Genomic DNA, 24,485 nt, shown 5'->3' on the forward strand with positions numbered 1-24,485 from the left:
TGGTTGCTGCCTAAAACAAATGGAAAGTTGGAGTTTGTGTATGAAAAATAACCTGTAGTGTATGTCCTAAATGAATGGGGGCCAGGGCCCATAATCGGCAGTTTGCAGTCCTTAGGCCCCTCTGGCTCCTGACCTAACAGGAAGCAGCCAGTGAGAACGCTGACTCCGGCCAGCCAATTAGAGCATGGGGAGAACTGAACACGCAGAGGCTAACGAGCTCCCTCCCCGTGACCCTCCTCACCTCTGCAGGACCCCGCGATGGGAAATATGAGGAGCCGGGAGCCACTTAAACCCCCCCACAACCTCTCTCTTTAGCTTCCTTCATCTGCTCACCCCAACCTCTAGTCTCAAACCCTGCTGTGTGACCACAAGGTCTGCAAACACATGCTGCCTCTCTTCAGAGGCCTGCCACATGGCTTTTACTGCCACGCTGATGCTAAAAAGTGCCACACAGAAACACAATGAGCGTGTACACACACATTCCATGCACGGAGCTGGAGCTGTGTCACTTGCTTTTCCCTGTTGTTTACACTGGCCCGGTTCTAGGTGGAGGGGCTATGGAGCCTCTTTCCAAGTATTCTGAATAGTAAATGGGTTCCAAATTAATTGGCAGGATTTGCGAGGCAGTGAGATAATTCAGAGGCACTGTAATGAAGTGGGACTGCCGTGACCACTAATGTGGCTTGGCTTTAGGCATAATTGCTATTTATTTGAAATATCAGTAAAGAGTGATGAATCAAAATCTACCTGGTGGTTTAAGCACAGCAGGCAGAGAGAAACTACGGGCAGGACAGTCATATCATGCTGGTGCGTTTCCGGCATACCACAACCTAATAAAATTAAAAAAGAGGGGGAGCCAGTAATAATCATCTACGTCCAACACCCCCACCCCCTTTTCTCTCCAGGCAGAATTGGTCCCGTCATTTGGACCCTCCAAACACAGACCATATGTGGGTTCAGCCCTGGCAATCAGACTGCATTGTGGAGCAGGCGGCTGAGTTCATCAGGAAAAAATTAGCCTGCCGCTCTGCAGGCTTCGCTCCCATTGGCCAGTCACGCGGCCTGCTCCGTTTGAGGGCACCCCAGACATTCCTGTGGATAATCTTTTCCATTCCTCTGCTCTGCTCAGCTCGGTGAGGACAGACCAAATTACAGCACAAGGCCTGCATTGTGAAGGCCGTTTCAAAAAGCCCTGTTTTCAATGCTGCCTCTCTTTTATGCTTTCCCTCTCCCTCACCTCATACACCACAAATCCAAAAAAGAAAAAAAAAAACGTTTTCCCATCATGACTCCTTTTTCTCATAAAAAACTAAATGATTGCTTTTTTTAAAATGATCCTGCGGAAACAGCGAGGTCCTGAACAGTGTCTTTCTCACAGTCCCGTTCCAGTAAAAGTTTGTTTTTTAAAAGCCCAAACAATGTAAAACCGCTGAAACCAGAGCCTGGCCACATCAGTGAGCGGCCTGGAGTTCAGCAGATCGCTGCTGACTACGAATCCGCGGGCGAGGCTCGCAAGCCTTCCCAGAAACCTCCTGCTTGGTCACCGCTACACGCCTCGCACCTCCCACAGCAGCTCATCATTGTGGCCTTAGTCGGGCAGCTGGAACTTCTAGATTGGAGGACAATCACACAGTCTGGGGATACTGGTGGATTTATAGCAACACGTTCCATAATTTCACCCATGATTATTACAGGGTTTATAAACTTCAGACTCCAGAGGGGCTGTCCAACCTCTGCTGCTATTACTTAACAGTTACTTCACTTTCTGTAGAAGAACACTCTGCTCTTAACTGCCCAGGGAGCATTTAACACACCACTAAATTTGTTTAACATCTCCTGTTGTGAAACTTAGAAGTAGAATCCTTCTTTTTCAACACTTTCACTTCTCCTCTCCCTTTGCCCCTGGAACTGAGGTAGACAAAATAATCTCACGTGAGTCATATCCTAGTGTACTCCAGTTCGTAAAATAGCCACAACACAAAGAAGCAGAACCTTTGACATATTTAAGCAGGACTACACTTCTAATCCTGATGCTCCTAATTGTTCAGGAAACACGTCCACCCCTACTGCAGAATGTGACAGTAAAAAATGCTGCAATCAATCAAGATAGCTCTGTAAAATACACATAAATGGGGGTGAGGCTGGTGGAAAAGTGGTGCACCTCAGCGATCATGCTGAAACTTGTCCATGAAAAAGTATGCCTATGAAAGAGAGCGTAGTGGGTTCTCATCGGGCCTGCACTGAGGCAATAACAAATAATGTATGTTCCAAAAAGAAAAATAAGATATCTGAATGTACATGGTCTAGTTTCTTTTAATAGGATAAACAACAAGAAATAGACATTTCTTTATAAACACACATACATGTTATGTTGTTCTCTGGAGATGTCTGAACGTGCAGCAGGGATATACAGTAATTCCCGTCTGCCCCAGTAGTCTGGGTCGTGTTCTGAACTTTTACTTTCCAGTTACAGAATGGCCCTTGCAACAACAATCCAGCAATCTATCTATCCAATCAAGGTTATTAAACATGGCCGTGTTTTTGATTCCTGAGGGCGAAACTTAAAAAGAAAATGTTTGCAGGAATGGATTTGATCAGTGTAATCATATTAAATGTAGGTAAATGTGATTCTATCTTTTGAGTAGCCTATTGGCATATATAATGGATTGATTTAAATTATGGAAAGACCTAAAGGAAGTTTTGATACAGACAAGAAATTGAGATTGTACTGTAGAAAGAGGTAGAGCACATCTTTGCTGAAAAAAATATAGGTATTTTCATGCCTATTTTTGAACATTTGAAGTGTTTTCCCTTATTTGTCCTTGTTTGGAGAACAGATTACAAAAGTTCATGACAAAGGGAGAACTGATCCAACAGAACATTTAATAATATATATACTTGTACCTTTTAAAATCCAATTAACCACCTCAACAAGGAAATTCCACGGATGTTGCTAAGAGCATTTCAAGTAGGGAAGAAATGAATTAAATCAAGCAAAGCAGAAAGAAGTGATTCATTTGTAGTGCTGAGCAAATGGAAGAGACTAAACTGAGCCAATTCAAAACAAGACAAAGGAAAAGTACTCTGTTTATATTAGGACATGCGTGTGTTCTCCAACAATAAATGGAGAAAAGGGTATTATATATTTATATGTAAAGCCTTGTTTAAAGACTTTAAATACTTTAGAATAAGCCTGAGCGTACTTCTACTTCTTCCTTGTACTGAGAGATTCTAGTTCAAGGATAGAAATTGAAAAGTACCTAACATTAAAATCAAACAACTGCTCTTGTGGAACTGTTTGTATGTTTATGTCTCTTTGTCTTGCCATGCGAGTCATGCTCTCCTCACATGACAGGCGGCTCAGCTGGTCACAGCACTGACACTGCAGAGGAAGCAAGCCTCGGATGGAGTGATAAATGTATCAGCAATAACCACATGTTCTGCACGGCACTATCGCATTTTAATTAGCCACATACCAGACAGTTCAGAATATCCACTAATGTCCAACCCTGCTTGTGTGTGCTTGTGTGTGTGTGTGTGTGTGTGTGTGTGTGTGTGTGTGTGTGTGTGTGTGTGTGTGTGTGTGTGTGTGATCTCAGAGCAACACTGTTAACTTGTTCATCACTGGGGCTCCGCATGGAAAGACACTATTAAGCATAAAAACCAGACTGAGCGCTGCCTACAAAAAGGCCCGTCTCCACACCTTGGACTGGAGGCTATGTGTTTGCACGTGTGTTTGAGAGAGCAGTACTTGCCACTGTACTGTACTAAACCGATTCAAACTAATATAACAAAAGTCTATATGTTTTGAAAAGATGTTTCTATTTCTTTTAAGATAATATTGTACATTTTACCACAATAAGTATCTAAATGAAACCTAATAAAACTAAAACTATATAACTACAAGCTGGTCTATGATTTGCATGTCTTGAAACAGAATGCCATCAGATGCTATTTTGGATGATTGGATCAATCGGTGCATCAAGTCATAAATTGCACTTTAAAAATAAAAATGAAAAACTTGTGCATTCTCTTAGATTTTACCCGAGAACCAACAAACACCCAAGTAGCAACAGGTTTGTTTTTAAACAGTCAGTGTTACCTGAGGATGTGCGACGCTGATGGAGGTGACACATTCCAGTGAAACAGGAGCAAACCTCGCCCGAGCGACCTCGCTGCATGGGAGGAGCCAACGAGCACTGGGGCTTCAGGAACCCTGTAATGAAAGACATGAAGAATAATGATAAGAGACAGAAAGAAAAGATAAACAGAAATAGAAGAAGAAGAAGAAGAAGAAGAAAAAAAGGTTTCTGGTTGATGATGAATAGGACTTGTGAGCATACAACACTGGTACAACAAAAGGCTGACTCCAGCTGAAAAAGGCAATTGGCACACATGGAATTTTGCTTTTAGGGGCTCTTTGATGCTCATGGGGTGAAGCGCGAGTTAAAAAATATATTCCCATCAGCATCTTGCCACCGTCAGACCCAACCAACCTCTCACATTTACAATTCTGTGGCCGGCTGTCCTTTACTCTAACCTCCTCACCAGCTCACTGCTCATGTCAGCTTTGTAGCAGGACCCAGGGCGAGGGCTCCAGAGAGTGGACAGAGCCTGCAGAATACTGGGTAACTTCTGGCCTGGAGGAAGACAGAAAGCGGCCCGGGCAGGAGACTGAGGTCAGCAGCTCTGTGTGGGCAAAATGCCAGATGAGGCCGAGGTGCCTCGAGGGGCTGGGCGAGGCCGTCTTACTGTCTGTCTCTGGGGTCATGTGGGTCATTTTCAATAGGGAAGTCATTATCCGGCACAATGAAGCAACTGAGTAGGCTGTACCCCCTCCAGACCAGCATTCACCCGTCACTGACATCCAGCAAAGAGAAAGAGCAACAAAAAAACCTACAGTAGAAATTAAATATTTCTTGAATTGTAACACTAATATTCAACATTGGAGAAGGATGTACATTTAAGTACATAACCCTAACCCTAATACACCAGAACGTTTGAACCAAATGCACCATAAATCAAACAATACATTGCAAATACGTGCCAAACTCTGACCCTGTAGCACTACCCCTAATACTAATAGCCTTTTGAAATGTCCAAATATCCCTGTAAATACTGTAGACTTTAAAGTGTTATGGGTGGCATTTCATTTCATGATTGACACGTAGCCTCTAGCCAAAGTAGAACATTCTGTGTGAAGCTCACTTTTCTCAGTCAGAGGAGGATTCACTCTGTCTTTATCGACTAGGTAGCTCATGCGGATCTCATTGGCATCGGCACATTTCTGCAAATCCAAACTTTATTCATTCCTCAAGAGGACCTTTAGATTTCCAGCAAACATCATGAGCAGCAGGCGGCAGACCCCCGTCCCACCCCCCATCAATGTGTTCTGAGCCCAATAAAGCGCCTTTATTTCCAGCATGAAAAACATGTCACTCCGTATGAGCTCAGAGAATGACATTTAAAACAGGCAAAGGGATATTGAATTAGTTCCCCATGATAAGCTATCTGGGATGCTGATATGTTTTGCTTATAAGGGTGTGCAAGTGTGAGTGTGGACCAGCAAGAGCAAACACAGGCAGACGGAGATCCTCCTGAGAATCATGAATTAAATAAAACAGACAAGGAAGGCATTCTGACTGTTTCATTAAATTAGAGGTACACATGTTTCTCCTCATACACTTTATCTAATTGTTTGCTGAGCACAACAATGCTATTGTTGCTATCAGATGTAACTGTAAAATGTCAACTGAAAACAACAGCAGTGACTCTCAAACACAGAGTATTGGTATTATTAAATATGAATGCATGTTGGAAAGGCATGAGTAAATTGTAATGACAATTTATGTTTAATTCTACATTATAACAACTTAAGATATGAGTGCATTTGACTGTGTGTGTGTGTGTGTGTGTGTGTGTGTGTGTGTGTGTGTGTGTGTGACTAAATTCTATAAAAGCTGTAAATGTGTTGTCAATTTTAAGGGATTAGTTCACCCCAAAATACAATCAAACATGTTTTCCCACGTAGTCATTTATCAATTGAGATCATTTCAGTATGTTTTGCCAAAGTTTGAAGAGATCGGTCTGTCATCAACCCAAATACAAGAAGTTAATAGCCATGGTGAAGATGGTGGTGATAAATGTGTTTCAAATTATGCCATGCATACAAATATATAATCCAGATCCAGAATGAGGTGCACGTATTTCAAAAGTACAAAAATAATGAATACAAAGTCCCAGAATTGACCTGTATGTGTACAATGCTTTTAACAGATGGATAAACCATGTATAATTGTAAACCACAAAAGAAAGACTAATTAAATAGTCCATTTTGCCTCATTTTCAGAGCCTTTGAAAATAATTAGCTAACAAAAGACATGGATCAACCTTTATCATCTTCTAGCACTGAGAATTTACTCTAAAAAAAACCTCAAATGTACTTAATACAGAAGCAGTTTTTCCAGTTCTCATGGATGAGGTGCATGCACTCTGGTTTCTTCTTGAAAGAATCTTCTAAAATTGTGATTAAAAAAAGTCCTGTTCCATCTATTACAATCAGCCACATTTCCACCATCTTTACCAAATGAATCAATTCTCGTGGAAAACGGCACATTCCTGGTTGTACAAAGGGGTTGAAGGGCAAACAATGACACATGGTATAGAGCTCTGAGCAATGTCACTGAACATTAAGGCATTAACATATGAGCCCAAGCTCCCAGTCAAACTGGACTGTTCCATGCTCAGGAGTAAACTAAGCAGACAGCAGCTCCCCCCCCAAAAAGAACCCAACACTGCGAGCCATCTACTGGAGTAATGTTCCCACGGGACAGAGCGATGTTAAAAGTATGGTGTTCAAACACTTTGATATTTCACCTAAAGAAGAAACTTTATCCTTTGCTATTTTCAATGTAAATACACAGATATATAAAAACTTTTCTTTAAATGTAATAACAAAAAAGCATCATCAAGCTTGACGCTTTAAAAGTATTTGAAAAAACGATGGATTTGAGAGGCATGTATGTCTTTTCCTGTTGGCATCATGAATCATTTTCAATGAAGGGCTAACCTTTTCAAGCCTTGAAGTAAAAGATGAAAGTGCGGCAGCAGCTCGGACGTGTATGTGCAAGTTCAGTATCTGCTGTCATGAATTGTAAGGTTGTTACATGTCTTGTCATTAAATCTTCCCCATCACACTGCATCAATATGTCTTGGCCCGTATACCTTAGCAGAGCCTTGATTACAGAAATGTCTGCTCTTGCTCTTCACTTCTAAGCAACAAGGGTCTCATTGGCTTTAATGACTGTATGATCCAATCTTCAAGGGACAAGCTGAAACGCTCCCTCCACTTGGAGCCTATCAGCATTATCCTCACTGGTGATCATGGGGGATCAGAGCAATGTAAACACGCTGGGGTTTTCCTCATTAAATATAGGCTGCTAATGAAATCGCATCCAGCATTTACAACCTTGTGCAAATGAAGGAAAGCCTTTGAGATGTTCCGTTAATTAAATCATTTTATTGATATAAGGCTAATAAAAGAAAGGCTTAATGACAAGGTTCTAATGAAACCAAGGTGTGTAAATGTGCAATTATAACACATTTCACAGATAACAGCAACAACTGAAGTATTTTTTATTAACGGACAATCCTTATTTATCACAGATGCATCAGTGAAAGTGCTTGCAGACTTTACAAGATCCCACAAACGCAAGTCTTTTGAATGAAATACATTCAAGCATTTACGAGAGTTTAAGGGATTGCAGCCAAACTCTCTTTAAGTGTAATGATTGTTCGTGTGCCGCGTTGCCAGGGTGATCAAGCCCAAGGTCAAAGTTCATTGGGCCCTTAATGTATCTCCCAGGTGCAATAAAAAAAGCCTTTCCCACATGGGACTCTAGGGGCTAAGGTCCTGGTAGAACACGCAGAAGGACGGACCAGCAGAGGAGCAATCAATCGCCACGGTCACCGTTGTGAACGCTATTCACCTTCAGTGGTATCCTACAGCACGCCTCACATCTCCACATTAGGTACATAAAGATGTTTAAGGCAATTTGACACTCCCTCTCCACCTCCACGTATCTCTACAAACTCTAAGACTCCAGTGTGTCCGTCAAGTGTTTGCCCACATGTCCTTGAAATATCCATTTCATTGGATTTCTTTGCTTTGTGGGATAGTAGACTTGACAATCAATAAACTCTGAAATCAAGGTGAGTGATGAACCATTAAAGCCTTTTATCAAGCAAAATAAAAATCTACGATTTGCTGCTACTAGATACTTAACGTTTTATATTATTGGATTGAATATTTTGTGTTTTTTGATTGTTCAGACAAAACAATCAATTTGAAGACCTTAACTTGAACTCTGGAAACTTCTAAAAAAAAGGCATTTGTATCTTTAATAAAAAAAAAAGATTAATTAATGAATTGCAAAAAGCATTGAGATTAGTCAATAATGAAAAGTAGTTGCAGCCCTAATCACCATTTTGTCAATGCTCTCTGTGTTTGTGGTTAATGATGTTTTCCTATAAATGAAAGGCATCAAGTAAGAGACTTAATGAACCTCTGATGTTTGCTTTTCTCTAAAGAGAGCTAATCCCATGCAGCACCATCTTATTACACCAACAATTACCACTCTGGCAGAGCCTATGTGCTGAAACGACTCTCCCTGTTCATCACTTCTGTTAGCTCTCTGTGAGGAGCTAAAAGACACTTCAGGACCCATCAGCTGATAATCAAACACTTCTCATCTCAGCCGTCGCAACCCTCTCTGATCCCCATCATCAGCATGGAAAGCATCCAGCCTGCTTCCGAGCATATCTGCTCCATCAGCAAACTGTCTTCCCTCCCCCTAGATGATATCCATTTTGAAAGGGGGTGGAAAAAAAAGAGACAAATTTAAACATGCCTCCAAGCTCTTATTTATCTCAACCAGAACAAAGCATGAGCAGATCTATCATGACAACAAAGCAAACCTCATAAAGATTACTGGAGGCAATACCTAGATGCTGAGCATACTATTATACTTGATAGAAAAATAGACTTAATTTACACACACGTAAATCCCTTTGTTGTTGTTTACATGTTTCTCTGCCTATATGGATTGATTACACGCCGTCTTTCACTTTCAGGAACACTACCTTCGGGTTGAAATTCCACCCTAAGTTAGACCCCATTACTGAGGCCTTGAGAGTCGCTGAGTAGCCAAATGAGAGATGAAGAACTGAGTCCGACATAAGATGACCCATCAGATGAACAAGAGCTTTAACTTTCAAAAAGACATATTTTATTTGGTATATTGTGTCAAACCAAACAGGATGCCCTTTGTATCAAGGTACAAGTGGCTTGTACATAGAGAAACTGAATGCTAACCTGCTTTTCACTGTAGCGACTTAAGCGCCATTATTTGCTCAGCCTTGGATGAATTAGGACCACCTGAGGGCTTCTTTTACCCCTAATGGAGGATTAGACAAAATCTGCAGAAACAGATACCCATGAAGACCTTGGCTGCAAGACATAATTCTCAGGTTCAGCCACAACAAACCACACCACTTGCGGCAAAAAAACTTCCTTTCACAAAATGATGAGGATGTTGATGCTATGAGTAGTGCTCACTTAACTGCAAAACAAAAAGTGACTAAAATCTGCAACTTACATTTGTTTCTCGAGCTGTGAGTCACAAAACCAACCGCTGTTTGAGGTCTGGGCTGGCAATAAAAAGTTAACTGGACAGCTTTATTGAATGACTTATTAAGCCACTGTGTTTTGCGAGACCTAAACTGAGGCGCTTTTGAAATGAACAAGAGCACCTTTCTGTAACAGCTCTTTCAAAAAAAAAAAACATGCCTTCCTACTTTGTCTGAGATTGAGTCTGCACTTTCACACAGTCTCATAATAATGAAAATGGCAGTTGCCCTGGTGTGGCATTTGAAGCTGCAAGGCATCTGTAGACAAGCTAAAACTGACAAAGCTGACCTTTGTAAAACCGTAATTTTAGGACTATTATTGAGCAGCACATGTTTATCTACAAACAATATGCAGTTCTTAAAATCTTTTTTTAACAAAGTGAGAATCCAGTTTATTAATTTATTAATATTAATTTAATTAAAATGGCTAATTTGACTGATTTAAATCTGGGGTTTTTCTTATTGGAAATGCATGATACTTTGAGGAACATACAGGTTAACAAAACAGCAGGTGAAAAGTAGCATGGATAGTTTCTTAATGGCAGCAAAAGAGACAACAAACAGGACATACAACATTGAAATATTGTTTTACACACCATCACTTCAACACTATTTTGTACCTATTCAATACAGCTTTGCATAGCCACAAAACTTGACTTATGTGCCTCTCAGTTTAAAAAATGTCATTATTGAACAGTGCTGATGCTCCACTGCCCTTGTTGACACCTTGGCTATGACTACTCTTGACTTACTCAGACATAATTCTGATACATTATATAGAGAACACACGTCTAGAGACAACTAGTTGAAAGTGTTGTGGTGCTAAAATTTGCCACTGACAAAGCTCCACCAACACAGGCTTCCTTCCAATACCGTTGCAATTTCTGATGTAAATCAAAGCCACCACCTCCACGAGTCACTGGATTGATTAGTGTAAACATTTTTTAAATCTTGGTTTGGTTTCTTTCCCACACACACTTTTATGGCACACAAACTTGATTGCTTCCAGACCTACACTACACCTGCAAACATAACGGCTGTAAAGTAGAGTGATGGAAAAAGAAAAAGAAAAATAGTTTTCGATACTGAATGACAGATTGATGTATTTTGGCTGTGGCTCAGGTTCAGCTTTCCCACAGAGATGTACTGCCTTCTCTCCAAGCATTGTATAAAACATTACATTGCACTGGGGTTAAGCTTAGATGACACCAAAGCAGCAGTTCCTGATAACTTATAACAGCCATTTGTCTCACTTTCTGTGACGTGATGAAGCCAAAGGAAGGGCACTGGTGAGCAGCCACAGACAGACAGACATGAGTGGGGGGGACACTAAAAGAGTGTGGTAAATGAGGTTAGAAGGGAAGAAAAGAAGAGGCCGGTTCAAAGACTGCTTGTGCACGTCAGAACCTTTCTCCGGGGCAAATAGGGGAACAAGGGCCTCACTGCAGCCCAGCAGCCAGCGCAGCTCCTTGGGCAAATTGACTCTAATCAAATTTGTGTGATTGGACGCAGAGGGTAAAAGAGACTCCTTTCACCTGGGGACGGACACAAGGAAGCATTTAAAAATCTACTATCCCTCTGCTGATCTTTACAGTAGCCGTTCACATGACAGAGTATGCCCACACCAACAGCCCTTGGCACAGCGCACACTGGCCCTTTCTCAGCTGTGAAATCACCCTCAGAAAGAGAGAGAGTGATACAACTTTGTTTTATGTGCTTCTTCTAAAAAGGATCATGGGTGGAAATTCATCCAATATTTTGTAGGATTCACCCTAGATTGAACTACTTTAATCTAGCGTCGAAACTGCTATTTTTATCCTCGATTAAAAGGTTTCAATCGGATACGGTTCTGGTCTTAGTTCATGGCCTCAATTGTCTTGATCGCAGCTGACATTTTGGAGTGATCAAAGAGAATTACCTCCAGCAACTGATGCTAACATAAAGCTTGGCTTTATGTTAGTATGGTGATGGTTATTGTGTGGGGTGGGGGGGAATCTAATGTACTGACAGCAGAGCAAAGGTGCTCCGAGGGCAGAATGTGAGGTGTGGTACAGCGTAGCGACCTGTGTCCCACTCACTGGCTGCCTTAATCCTGGTGGAAGGTCCGAGAGCATGCTTCCCGTTAGCCTTTCTAAATTGACTCCACACATCCACGCTCCCGTCTCTGCAGGAGCACAGAGTCTCCCATTTACCACCTCCTGCCGCCTCAGTCTAATCCACGTACTGAGGATGTTAATATGGAGGAAGGACTTGTGCTGCCACCCACCTCTTCTGTTCTTCTCTTCTGAACAATGTGTCCTATAACTCTGGCCCAGATTCACCAATCAAGGTCGATGCATGCAAAGGCAAGGCATGCACACTCTGCCTTTGCTGTTATAAGGCCTTCTGCACCCAGTGTCTTACTGAAGCCAGCATGGCACATCTACATATGCACAAATTCGGACCCAATCGACTACACTGAAAAATCTAGTGTCTAAGTTTTTTAGGTTTCCTTTCCATTTATGGAAGAAATGCAGGGTTTTTACGTGTACTTTCAAAATGTTTGTTCATTTAAGAAACGCACAATTCCTAGCATTTTCAATTTTAAGGAAATTGTGGTAAAATCCACATATTTTCAATTTATACTGATATAAAATAGAGAGAAGGGGTCCTCACATTTGAAATGTTGGAAGTAGCCTGTAAGGTGAAACATTAATATAAAGTGGTACATAATTTAAAACCTCAATTAAAAACATCTGGAGACACAGCTGCCGTGCATGGGTGTGCACTGAAAACCAGAACGACAATAAAATACTAAAATTCATAATACAGTGAAATAAAAAGTACACAAGACAGACCACTTAGGACAGTTTTAAAAACATGGATTAAGTGCACCCTTTGGCTAAAATGCTTCTTTAAATTGGAGGCATTAAATATGTTTCAAAACCAGTAATGTTGATTCCAGCCTGTTGACTGTGAAGCTCCATAAGGGAGAAGACTCCAGAAAGGAAAAGTATTGATCCAGGATTTCAAATCTACAGTGAGATTGGTTGTAAAGTGCACACCTCTGATTCAGTATCACTATATGGCCTGTGTTAGAGGCTGAAGGAAGGTTTTCAAAATATTAAATATGTGAGGAATAAAGGAAATCCAAATTTGACTACTCCATATTTGACCACATGTTGTTTTAATAACCAAGATGATGACATTGATTTTTGCCAAACTTAACATCGAAGGCAATTTTAGAAAAGCAAAGGCATAATTAATGCTATGGTCTTTAGCACAGACTTGAGAACTTGATGTTTGGCTCTTTATAAATGTTATGTAAAACATTATGAAATACAGCAAGGAGGACCCAAACCTTGCTGAGCCTTTAAAGTCAGAAGTAAAATTAACAAATGGGCCAATCCTGCAAAAACGTTCATGATTATAGACTTTCACTAATTAGAAGGCCATTCTAGGTGTGACAAATACATCCTGCTTCGTGATAATGTACCGTAGCTGTCCAACCTTGAGCTGTGTATATTATATTTTTCATATACAATGCTACTGTTTGGTATTTGTGATGTATTCCGATTTTATTATTCTGGATTTAGAGAAAAAGAAGAGACATCTTCATTGTAATTTGTTCAGGAACAGCAATTGCACACTGAACAAAGGGGTTCTTTTTCACAAAGCCTGGACATTGAAAGCTTTAAAACCCAGGCTACATCAATTAATTGGTGTTTTCAGAGAGATAATAGCCTGTAACAGCCTATAAAGCACTTGTTATGTTATCATAGAAACTAGCTTGTATGGATATAAAAAGTGTAAAAACACTCACATGTGGAGTTTAGCTGGGAGAGTAAGACAGCTGAGGCTGAGCCTTGTAATGGGTTACAGTATTATTCCAAAGCCTGAGTGATCTTTTGTGCTCTTTAGGAATGGATACATGCCACGCATTCCAAGAGGCCACCAAATCGCCACTTGAGACTTTACCAAGCCGGCTGCAGCTGCTCTTACAGGGATGTCAATTTAGCTATTTACCTATATGTTTTACCATCTATCCTGTTCTCAGATCCAAAAAGCCATATATTGTAAAGCACAAACAATGTATCCCCTTTTCCTTTCTTTTTCTAAGCACACGTGACAGCAATATTTAGCTGAAGATCATTTCTCTGGCTCTTCTCATCTTTCCACAAGGTATATCAAAGTGCAGGTGGCATGAGTCCCAAACACACAAAGGTCTTACACAGTATAACCTGCAGACTGGCTGGACTGGAAAATGTCTCATCTCCACAGATTTCAAGAAAATAACTTTCCTTTAAATTGCCAGGAAAATGCTCAAATATTAAAAGAAGAAATATGATGTCTACGTCAGACATCCTTTTTGAAAAAGGGGACAGCTTTTCAGAATAGAGCAGGATGACTATGCATCTCAAGTCTTTGGAAGACATAGTTAGAGAATAAGGCTCCATTCAGATGTGCCATGAAACAGCTTGAGCACTGATTAGCCCTGTTAGCCTGTTTTCATTTTCCGTGGGTTATTCATGTCAGAATCAGAAATCCTTTATTAGTCCCACAACGGGTACGTATAGCATTCCCACTCCTCAAACAATGTAAAATAAGGAGGACATTAAGAAGTTGGTCTCCGCTATCAAACGGAGTCAGAAAGAAGGCGCACATGTCACGGTGAAATGTGCAACACTTAATTGGATCATTTTTTAATCGTCTCATCTTTCATTTCTGTATTTTATTCACTTCTGCAAGTCACAATAAGATTCAATGGAAAAACACCACAAAATAAACGTCTGAGCTACCACAAGGACGTCCGTACAAAGCCAGTGAAAGGAAAAAAAACCCAAACAAAAATATCTATGCGAGTCCTCACAGTGCTGCTTCATTAAAACAGAAATACAAGCTGCTTGCAAAAGTCAAATCTGACCTCATCGATATTCATCAGCTGACATTTCAGTTATGCAAAAATGTTTCTGCATAACTTTTTTGTGGGTTAAAATATCTTGAGGAAAGCCAAGGAGGACGAGATGGCTCACAACTTCAGCAATAAAACATATTCTGCTGTTATTCTGTGTTACTTCCTTTATATGACAGATATCTTTGTTTTTGCCACATGAAGTTACAGATATTAACACACCAAGAGGAAAAAGACAAATCCTTGAATCAGTCATAAAAAAAGGAACAGAAATACAGACAGAAGCCAGCATGGGGGCAAACCAAAGGCAGAGGAATGGAGAGGGAAATAATGGGGAGATACGGGAGTGAAAAAGGAATGGAGGAAGAAGAGGAGAGCAAAGCAGCGATTGGAGACTTTGGGAGAAAGAGAGAGCCAGAAAGAGAATAAAAAGAGAGAGAAAAAAGAGGAGACAGGCAGACAGAGGGAGGCAGACAAATCTAGGTCAAGTCACATGACTGGGATCGGCTGCAGGCAGGATTAAATATCCTACAGCGTGTGGTCATTTACACAACAAATGTACTTTTCATTTAATAAATTATTTCTCTTCCACGGGGGGATGAGGCTCGGCATAGAGAGTGCGGTGCTACGCTGTATTCTGGTTGGAAGCGAGGCTTTTCAGTGAGCACAAAAAACTGAGCATTAAAGACTCGAGCGAGCCGTTCCCTCTGAGACAGGAAACAAAGCCTGAGCCTGAGATAGCATGAAAATGATCATAACAGGAGGGAACACGGTTCCAGTATGAGATAGCTCCATTGTGACAGACTAATGGCTGTATCATGCACTGTCCATTATCCGCGGTGAAAGCAAAAGGACAGGGAAATGTTAAAAAACAAAAACGTTACATGTTTCAACTTTTTGTGACAGCAAAAGTGTGTCGTAATGTCCCGACAGTAGGGCCGCATGACTTCATTTTCAAATATTGATATCACGATGTGTCAAATGTAAAAAAAAATAAAAATAAAACGTTTAATACAATTGACTGTCTTCCACTGCTATGCATCACATGAGACAAGTCTTCAAACATGGAATTATTCATTTGGAGAATTTTGTAAAACAATTTTGTAAAACAATTTTGTAAAACGATAACCCAGTATTCCACTAAAACTATGGCTTTTTTGCAAGCGTTTAGCTTAAGATTTGTCAGAACCCCAAAGAATGGGCCACTTTGGGGTTCTGGCAAATCTTAAATTAAACGGTTGCAAAATAGTCCAGAAGTTTTTCGGCAATCCTGTTGACAAACAGACAAACGAACCAAACCGAAAACCTAACCTCTTTGGCGGAGGTAATAGACAACTTTGTTGCCTTGCAATTACAAATTACAGTGAATCAAGACTGCACATGCAGAAAGGTCACGACATTGCCTAAATCCCTTTTGTGCAGCAGCACAATTTTGAGCCAGTATACTGTCCTGTGTAGATGCTAATACTGTTGGAGTCTTATGTTTAGCTAAATGCTTACATCCTGTATAGGAGTCACCCGCAACACTGGTCAAAATTAGAGTTAATATTTCACACAAAAAAAGTCTTCAGTTAAAAATAGGAGATACTACCAATAGTAAAAACTGGCTCACAATGAGGCAGCTCAATTGTGTCTCAAAGCCTCTGAATGGAATACCAAATGAATGACTGCGATTCAAATACAGTATTATTTAGTGTGACATGTCATGAGATGAAAAATGCCACTGGTACCCCATCAACCACTCCTCCAGCTGGGCACTGGACTGAAATCTGTCGTAATTTCAATAAGTGAACCCTAACTGGAGATTCCCCACCGGCTATGAGCCAATCAATGTGATGTAATGCCACTGAAGACCAACACGTGGCTCTTCTCTCCAACAGTACATTTAGATCACAGGTGTTAGAGTGCAGATAAACCAGGCAGCTGCTGGACCAGATCTGCAAAGGAGGAAATTATTTACAGGCGACCTTATACGACACACATGTCCCTCGTGCTATGCGTGTACAGGAATGGACTGATGGGAACTTAGTGATGTTTCTTTTCTTAATGAAAACTGAATGTAATTATTAAGTATTATATGTTAAAAGTCTTATGAATGTCTGATGGATTTTTAAATCCACAATATTTAAATATAATCCTGTCAGGTTACACAAGATACACTTAAACATATTTAACAGTATTGTGCTCAACAATCTTTACCGACAGGATAAGATATTTTAGCTGCCAACTGCAATATTCTTCATGAGAATAAACAAAGAAACATTTTCTACATCATTATCATCAATTTAACTGTTTCTAGCTACCTCAAGAGGGATGCAGGTCAGATGAAATGTCTTTAAATATACTATACTAAATATAGTGTATACTAAAGAGTCTCTCATTTTTCTAGGTCATTTTGTTAATGACATTGCTTATGTTTCCCCGGGTTTGCCTCTTGCTGTGTGTAGTCTCTGAATTTGAGATTTATGACCATTTTCTAGCCTCAATTATAAACAATCATTTGACTTAGTGTTTATAAGAGGCATTTATTTATTTGGTTAACCTTTAGAGATTTATCTGAAGTTTTACTGTGTAGACCAGGAGTGAGAGCACAAGCCCTCGGGTGCATAAAAACCAAATAACTACAGCAATAAGAATCGGGTTTATTTTGATACTGTAGCGAGGTCCAGGTCGAGAGGTGAGGCACCTTTTGAGGGCTTGCAGCGTAGTCCTTCTGATATAATGTCATCGATGACATCACTGCATGTCTACCTGCAGACACCGCAAGATGCGATGAGCCAGCAAAGCATAAGACTGCTCCGAAGATTCTGCCTCCCAGGTCAAAAACTCTTATCTCAAATAACAATTACTGACCAAGAGAGACAGACCGTCAGATCGGCTTAGAGCTGAGCAACGGTGCATCCTCTCAAAAAAGTAGGTTCCAAAGACGCAAAGTTAATTTGGATCAAGGGACAGGCAAGAGGACGAGCATGAGCAAGGTCATTCTGCAGAGATGTCTTCATACACGCTAACCTAAAGCCACAGGGAAAATACTTCCCAGTGCAGCACGGTGTAGAGGTTGTGTGTAATACATGGCCATCAGGCTCTCAGATTCACATTTTAAAAAGGAATCAAAACCCACATTTTATAATCTGATTTTAGTACTTAGCCTGGCATTGAGATACCGCTTTCTAAGAATGCTAGTAATAATAATCCTGCATGTACACATCGTCATACAGATAAACAGGCTGACATTGCTCTGTATATACATCATCTAACATGACACACACATACAGCAGACTGCATCATCATTCCTAGAAAGGAGTCCAACTTGTCTGTTCATCCATGCAGAAAGATGTAGGCCAACTGCAGAGCAACATGGGAAAACATCAGCTCAGTGTCCGTATAAGTGAGATGATTGACCAACTGAAACTGCACGTTCACCTCCCCACTCAGATAACGAAGGCAATGAGAATGGAAAATATTGAGTGTTTGGCATGTTTCCTTGACAAATAATTTGTTCCAATACATCAACATGTTTGTTGATTAAATGCCTTATGGATTCAGGGCAACGGCATTATAATCCTTGGATTTCTTTTTTTCATCTATCCCTATATCTCTCGTTCATGGTCATCTATGCCAGTATGTCTTTCTTCCCCTCCTCCCATCTCTCTCAGCCCATCCTCCTGTCTTTCTTTCACTCCCCTCACTTTCTCCCTCTGATCACTGCCCTACTCCTGCCTGCGCATACTGTAGCTCTCAGGGGGGCCGGCATCAGTAAGCCCATCAGAGGGAGACTGTGATGCATCTCTTTTGATCAGCGCAGTCGCCACATTAGCATGTACCTCTGCGCTCTCCTGCTCTCCCTTATGCTCTGAGTAAGATACCTGCCTGTCAGCTACGCAAACCCACGAGGAGCCAAGCCCAGGTAAGACAGAAGGCGCTTGGAGCTCGTCTGAATCTTAAAATCGCTAATGAACACAGGCCTGCTCTGCAACTGATGAGAGGAGAGAGAGAGTCACACTTGTGATCTCACTGCAGAGACGGACAAAAGCAGTACATCTGTAATGTACTGTAAGGGCCTTGTAGTCGAACGCAGCACAGTGCACCCTGTGAAACCTGAGTGATACAAATCTACTGACGGGGTTGATTCAATGCTGAGACTCTCTTATCCCTCTTGGGACTTTATACCTCAAAAGGGAGGCTTGAGAACACAGTCTTTGTACATGCTTTTCAATGAGAACAACCTAATACATGAAAAAGCTCTTTTTGAAATCACACAAAGTCTGTTTGTGTTTTAATCATAACAGACAGTGGCCCTTTCATGCTATACCAGAAACTTCTGTGTTAGTTGTGTTGAAAAGAAAACAAAGAGGTTATTTTTCATGCTATGATTCAAAGTTTACTGTCTAAAGAAATTATTCTATTTTTTGCAGTTTTTACGAGGGGTTGTGTTTGGCCCAGGACTGGTCTAGGTCTGGGTCCACAGCCGGGTGCCCTCTCACTTCTGTGCCACTTAATTTATCTCGGCCCTGCACAAAGGGGAGTTGGTCACATGGGCCCAATTTGGCCAGCTATAAAGTCTGCAAGGGCTCAACATGCATTACTACAGGAGTATTTACGTGCCTGCCTCACCAGGGTGAGAGACTTTGAAGATGCAGAAACCAGGACGGAGAAGAAGAAGAAGTAAAAAGGAGAAAAAAAATTACTCAAATGAAAGGAGGGGACCCTTAAATTCCAAGGAATCTTTCCAGATGTTGCACAAATATTCTGCTGAGGCAATCCAGATGTGCTCACTCTGTTTATTCCCTCCTTCTGCTCGCTGTTCTCCAGCAACTTCTCTTTCTTCTCTTTCACTCTCTCTTTCTCTTTCTACAACCCCTCTACCTCCCAACCCCCCCTCATTCAAGCAGCCGACATGAGTGTTCCCTGATAGTGCCTTTTAAGTGAGGGCTTTAATAGCCCCCAGGGCGCCTTAGCATCCACTAGGTTCCTGTAATAAACATTCACTCTCATTTTGTACAGCACATGTGTGTCAGAGAGAGAGCGAGAGATTAGGTGCCTTGTTTTATCGCTCTTTGGATCAATTAACAATTAACTCTGTTACTAACAATAGCTGCACTGATGCGATGAGAGAAAAAAAAAAAAAGAAGCCATACACAGGGTGAAGCAAGACCTAAATGAAAACAACACGCTTCCTGCTTCCTTTTTGTGCAAGCCTCAACAATGATCCGGTTTTGTTTTCCCCCCTTTCCATCACTTCTCCCTTCTCCTCACCTCTCCCACAGAGTGTGACCCAGCCACAACCCCTGACCCTCCCTCTCCCAGACATTGCACCGATTCTCAGCTGCTTAACTCTGCACTGCTACAGAAACACCACTTCATGAATCAGTGTGTCGGGGACGCCCCAACAACAACAACAACAGAACATGTAGCATCAGCTAATCGTGCACATGGCACATAAAATGCATACATACTTGCACACGCTGACACACATGCATGCCCAAGCAGATACACATACCCCTTCTGATACTCAAATACATGCACACATGCCTATTAAGGTTAAACTCATTCAATTGCTCACCGGAAAATTAATCAACATTCATTTTAGATAATCGAATAAAGTCATTTGTCAAGAAAAATGCCAAACATACTATGGTTCTCCTCAAATGTTAGGATTTGCACCTTTTCTCTCTTGTTTAATTGTAAACTAAATATCACCCAAAGCAATAGGCTAAATAATAAACTGATTAATAGAAAAAAAACACTTGATTAACACAATCAATAATGAAAACAACAGTGAGCTGCAGCCCTAGTGTATACCTATACTGACGCACACACAGAAATACATATATCTACACAGCTGCACACAGTCCTGTACCGCCAACAACTCATCGCTCAGATCTGCCCTGTTTAATCTGCAGCCTTCTCCCGTTTCCCCATTCTGGGCTGAAATAGAAGAAAGTATCCTAAATGTGACACTTGAACATGTCAGAGCCGCTTTGCGCATGCTACTGTCAGCACTTTGGTATGCAGAGCACTGATGACAAAGACATGGCCGACACCTGCACGCCTGCCTGTCTCTGTCTGTCTAGTAAACCTGGTAGCTCAACTTTCTTCTCCTTAATAGCACAAACAACAGATGTATACAGAAGGTAGGGTTGCATCTGCACTCAATTCATTATGCGAGAGAATCAAGTTCATTACGAGCTGCATTCATTCAGTCTTCTTACTTTCAATGACTGTGTTGTAGTCTTACCGTGGTCAAGATGGGTTTAAACTTTATTACGAGTTTCATTGTTGTCTTATATTATGTGGCCTCGTTGTTTTGTATTGCATGGCTCTACGGTGTGATTTTACTGCACACCCTGTCTGCAAAAGCAAATTTCCCTTATGGGGCAATAAAATGTTGAACTCAAATAGATTGAATGTTGTGGGCAGAGGAAGGGAGGGAACAGCCGTCTAAACGCCGTCACTCAGTTACAAACGGCAGGAGGAGAAATTTTACTTTTTGTTCTAGTTCACAGTTCTTGGTGCAATATGTTCATCTGCAACATCAAGAGTTAGATGTTCCAAGTTGCCGGTATTGTTTTTCCAGAAAGAAAGCCCCTCCCCCTATTCTTAAACACCCTTCCTGCCGTTGAGAACATTCCTAAAACCAGACGGCCGCAGCAAGGTGTCTAACCATAGGTGACAAAGCCCTTCAGACTTCTGTGCAGCAGACTTTCTGCCCGTGTGTGCACATGCATACAGGTGTGTTTGTGTGTGTTGAGGCCGAGGGGGCCACAGTCTGGGCGGATGTATGAACATGCTAGGCCTGCAGGCGTCAACAAAGAGTTAATCACTCTCTCGCTCTACTGCAGGCAGACGAAAAACCCACAGAGGAACCCTGTTATCTCACAAGTCATTTTTTTCCTCTAGTGTTTCTCATGCATAATTTGTGAAAGTAATGTGAAAGTTACAACTCTTTAAGCATGAGCGTTTGTAAGCTTTGTATCCATATCTGAGATAACCTGTGTCAAAACCTTTGTATCTGCTAACGTCCCTTGGTATCATCTGTAATCCAGACTGTTTGGTAGCTCCTGTAATGGATCTTCTGTTTATCATAATTGCAGTGGTAATCTTACTGTCAGTTTAAAAAGGGCAACTTCTTCGAAGTTGAAGTGAAATCCCTCGGCCTGTGAGGATAATTATGTTATCCACTTATTATACGATATACAGTATAGCCATGACCATGACCATTTTAAAATGATCGACTTACCTTTCACAGCTCTAGTGTGAGAACATTTTGGGTATAACCCGAATGTCAGAGGATTGTTGTTGTTGTTCCAACTTATCTCTAATATGTTGGTACTTTGTACGTTTTTATTAGCAAAGGTCCTAACCCTTTTAGAAACTGGATTGGCAATATATTGCCTCTTAAGGAATGAATGACTCTATATTCCTGTGCCAAATGTTTAATATTCATTTAAGTCAGGGGTGTCCAAGCTTTTTTCACTGAGGGCCACATACAGAAACATATATGAAGGGCTGGGCCACTCACTCGAGGTGAGGTATATTGCCTATTGCGTTGCACTCAGTGGGAGCAGTGATGCTGCACTTTGGACTGAAGGATGCTGCAGGTCAGGAGTAAGTTTGGTGTTTGAGATACGAAGGACATCACAGAGATGCTGTCGGTCAATTTGGTTCTCAATCTGCTTTTGTTCAGAGTTCACAGAAAATGTTTGCTCACATATTTGAGTGGGGAAGTGTGCAACATTGACGTTGCGTAGTTGTGTCTCAAAGAGACGGAGCTTCACAAAGAATGCTTTCATGTGCGCAGTCGGCTCTTGTTCAGTGTTGAGATGACCAGTAAGATCAACTAAAAATGCCAGGTCTGCCAAACATGGAGGGTCTCTCAGCTCATGAAGAGGTCGATCGATTTCTGATCTCAGGGAATAAAACCGCTGCAGCACGGAGCAGCGACTCTGCCAGCGCACATCAGAACGGTGGAGTGCATCCCCCGTATTCAGCATCGACATCAGACAGGAAAGCTTTAAATTCTATGTGGTAAAGTCCTCGTGCTCGAATTATGTTGTGCCCTTTAGACTCCTAAGAACAAGCAGCTCTTCCGTAACGCAAAGGTTAACGTCAACTCCCCGCAAAAAACATGAACAGCTGTGCGGCGTCTGTCGCATCTGTGCTCTCATCACATGCAATCAGTAAACATCTAAAGCACAAGTTTTATCTGACACTTGATGTTTTAAGCTAGCTGACAAGTCAAAACTGTGTTTCTGTGTTAGAACTAAGAAGTACAAAACATTCAAGAGCAAGTTTCTATCTGGGACATATTCCATTAGACTTTTAGAATTTGCTGCGGGCCAATTAAAAATGGACCACGGGCCACAGTTGTAGTTTGGACACCCCTGATTTAAGTGCATTTTTTGTTAACATAGGGACCATTTAATTTATTGTTTTGATTGTGTGGTTATATATTATTTATTCAGGATATTATTTTCACAATCCAAATGCAATGTCTGAATATTCATAAGAAATAAAAGTACATTGCTCTTTGAAATGGTGTTCTTCCATTATATATATATATATATATATATATATATATATATATATATATATATATATATATATAATATTTAAATCTTAATAAAAGCAATTCCCAAAGCGTCTTAGCCAGAGCTCGTAAGGAGAGTGTTTAAAGTAGGGAGAAGGACTTTAGTGAAGCTTAGGAGTTTCTTTAGCAGGGAAGAAAATAGCTGATGGAAGTGGATGAAAGTGAAAAGATTAACAAATTGTTGAATAAGAGTAACTGTAGAATCGATGGTATTTGTAGCTGATCTCATTAGAGCTGTAATTGCATTAGTCATTCAATAAATCAACCGTATTATTTACCGTATTAATTAACCCTCATCAATGATATTTTACAGCCTCAGACTTACATTTCAGAATGTTAAGCTAACTGATGAAATGGATAAAATAAAGCAAAAGTTTGTTTTAAAAAAGAAAGCTTTTAAAAAATGCTGAAAGATTAAGGGAAGTTCATCTTGGAAGCATTACGGGCTATGCTTGTTATGCTGGCAAAGCTTGTTATTGGAAAATAGGTACGTTTTTAACTAACTATTAATATAACATCTGCAGGTTGCCTGAACATGGTTGTAGTGTTAAAACAAAACCTTAGAGAACTGAGTCATTGGCTATTATAAACTACTTGTATTCTGAGCCCACGGGCCACTGTGCCTTATTCTGTCTAAGTCCTATTTAAATTATCGCTGTTCCCAAGTAAGTTATTTTTCTGGGGGAAAAAAACCTTTCCGTTTGTTCAAAGCAAGCGTATCTCTTTCTTTCTGAAGAAGAAATAACTACACTTTAACCGACTTGGGATTGCTCTCAAATTTGGCAGCATGAGGTGGACTCACTGGGGTCATATCTCATTTCCATGCCAGTGCAAACCTACACCTGACTGGGGAAGGAAACATGGGGATAACCTGAGCCCGTTTTTAGTTTATCTTGGCAAACCCCTTTGTACTTTTACAAATCTTCTTTCTTCTATAAATATAAAAACATTCAAGAGTGACTTAAAATTCATCGAGATAATAATGCCAAACCTTCCATTTAACAGTGAAAGTCACAGCATTAGTAGAAACACTCTTTATGCTGCTCTCAAAACTGCTTTCCTTTAATCTTTAAATCACTATTATGTGTTCCTGTGGCATGCATACATACAGCATTTAATCATAGGTATTGAAAAAATGGTTGTTAGCAATTAATCTGATTTGGCAAAATATAATGTCACGCATTTGTTTGCGTGCAGGTGTAAATGCACATAACCTTCCACCATCTGCTGCCTTCTGCTTACACCCAAACACTCACACACACAGAACATAACCGAGGTGTTTTGCATGCTGTGGGATTTCCATGGCCCTGTGCCCAG

At 40.8% G+C, this 24,485-nt stretch overlaps 1 protein-coding gene across 1 annotated transcript in view; it reads right to left on the reverse strand.

Annotated features, from left to right (window-relative positions):
- Positions 1-24,485, reverse strand: part of rxraa (retinoid X receptor, alpha a) — a 96,854-nt gene that overhangs the window by 66,396 nt on the left and 5,973 nt on the right. Inside the window, 1 exon segment of the mRNA XM_029444121.1 lies at positions 4,103-4,216. Coding sequence (XP_029299981.1) covers positions 4,103-4,216 — 114 coding nt within the window.

The sequence above is a fragment of the Cottoperca gobio genome, chromosome 12, assembly GCF_900634415.1.
Source record: "Cottoperca gobio chromosome 12, fCotGob3.1, whole genome shotgun sequence".
In the NCBI taxonomy this organism is placed as follows: domain Eukaryota; kingdom Metazoa; phylum Chordata; class Actinopteri; order Perciformes; family Bovichtidae; genus Cottoperca; species Cottoperca gobio.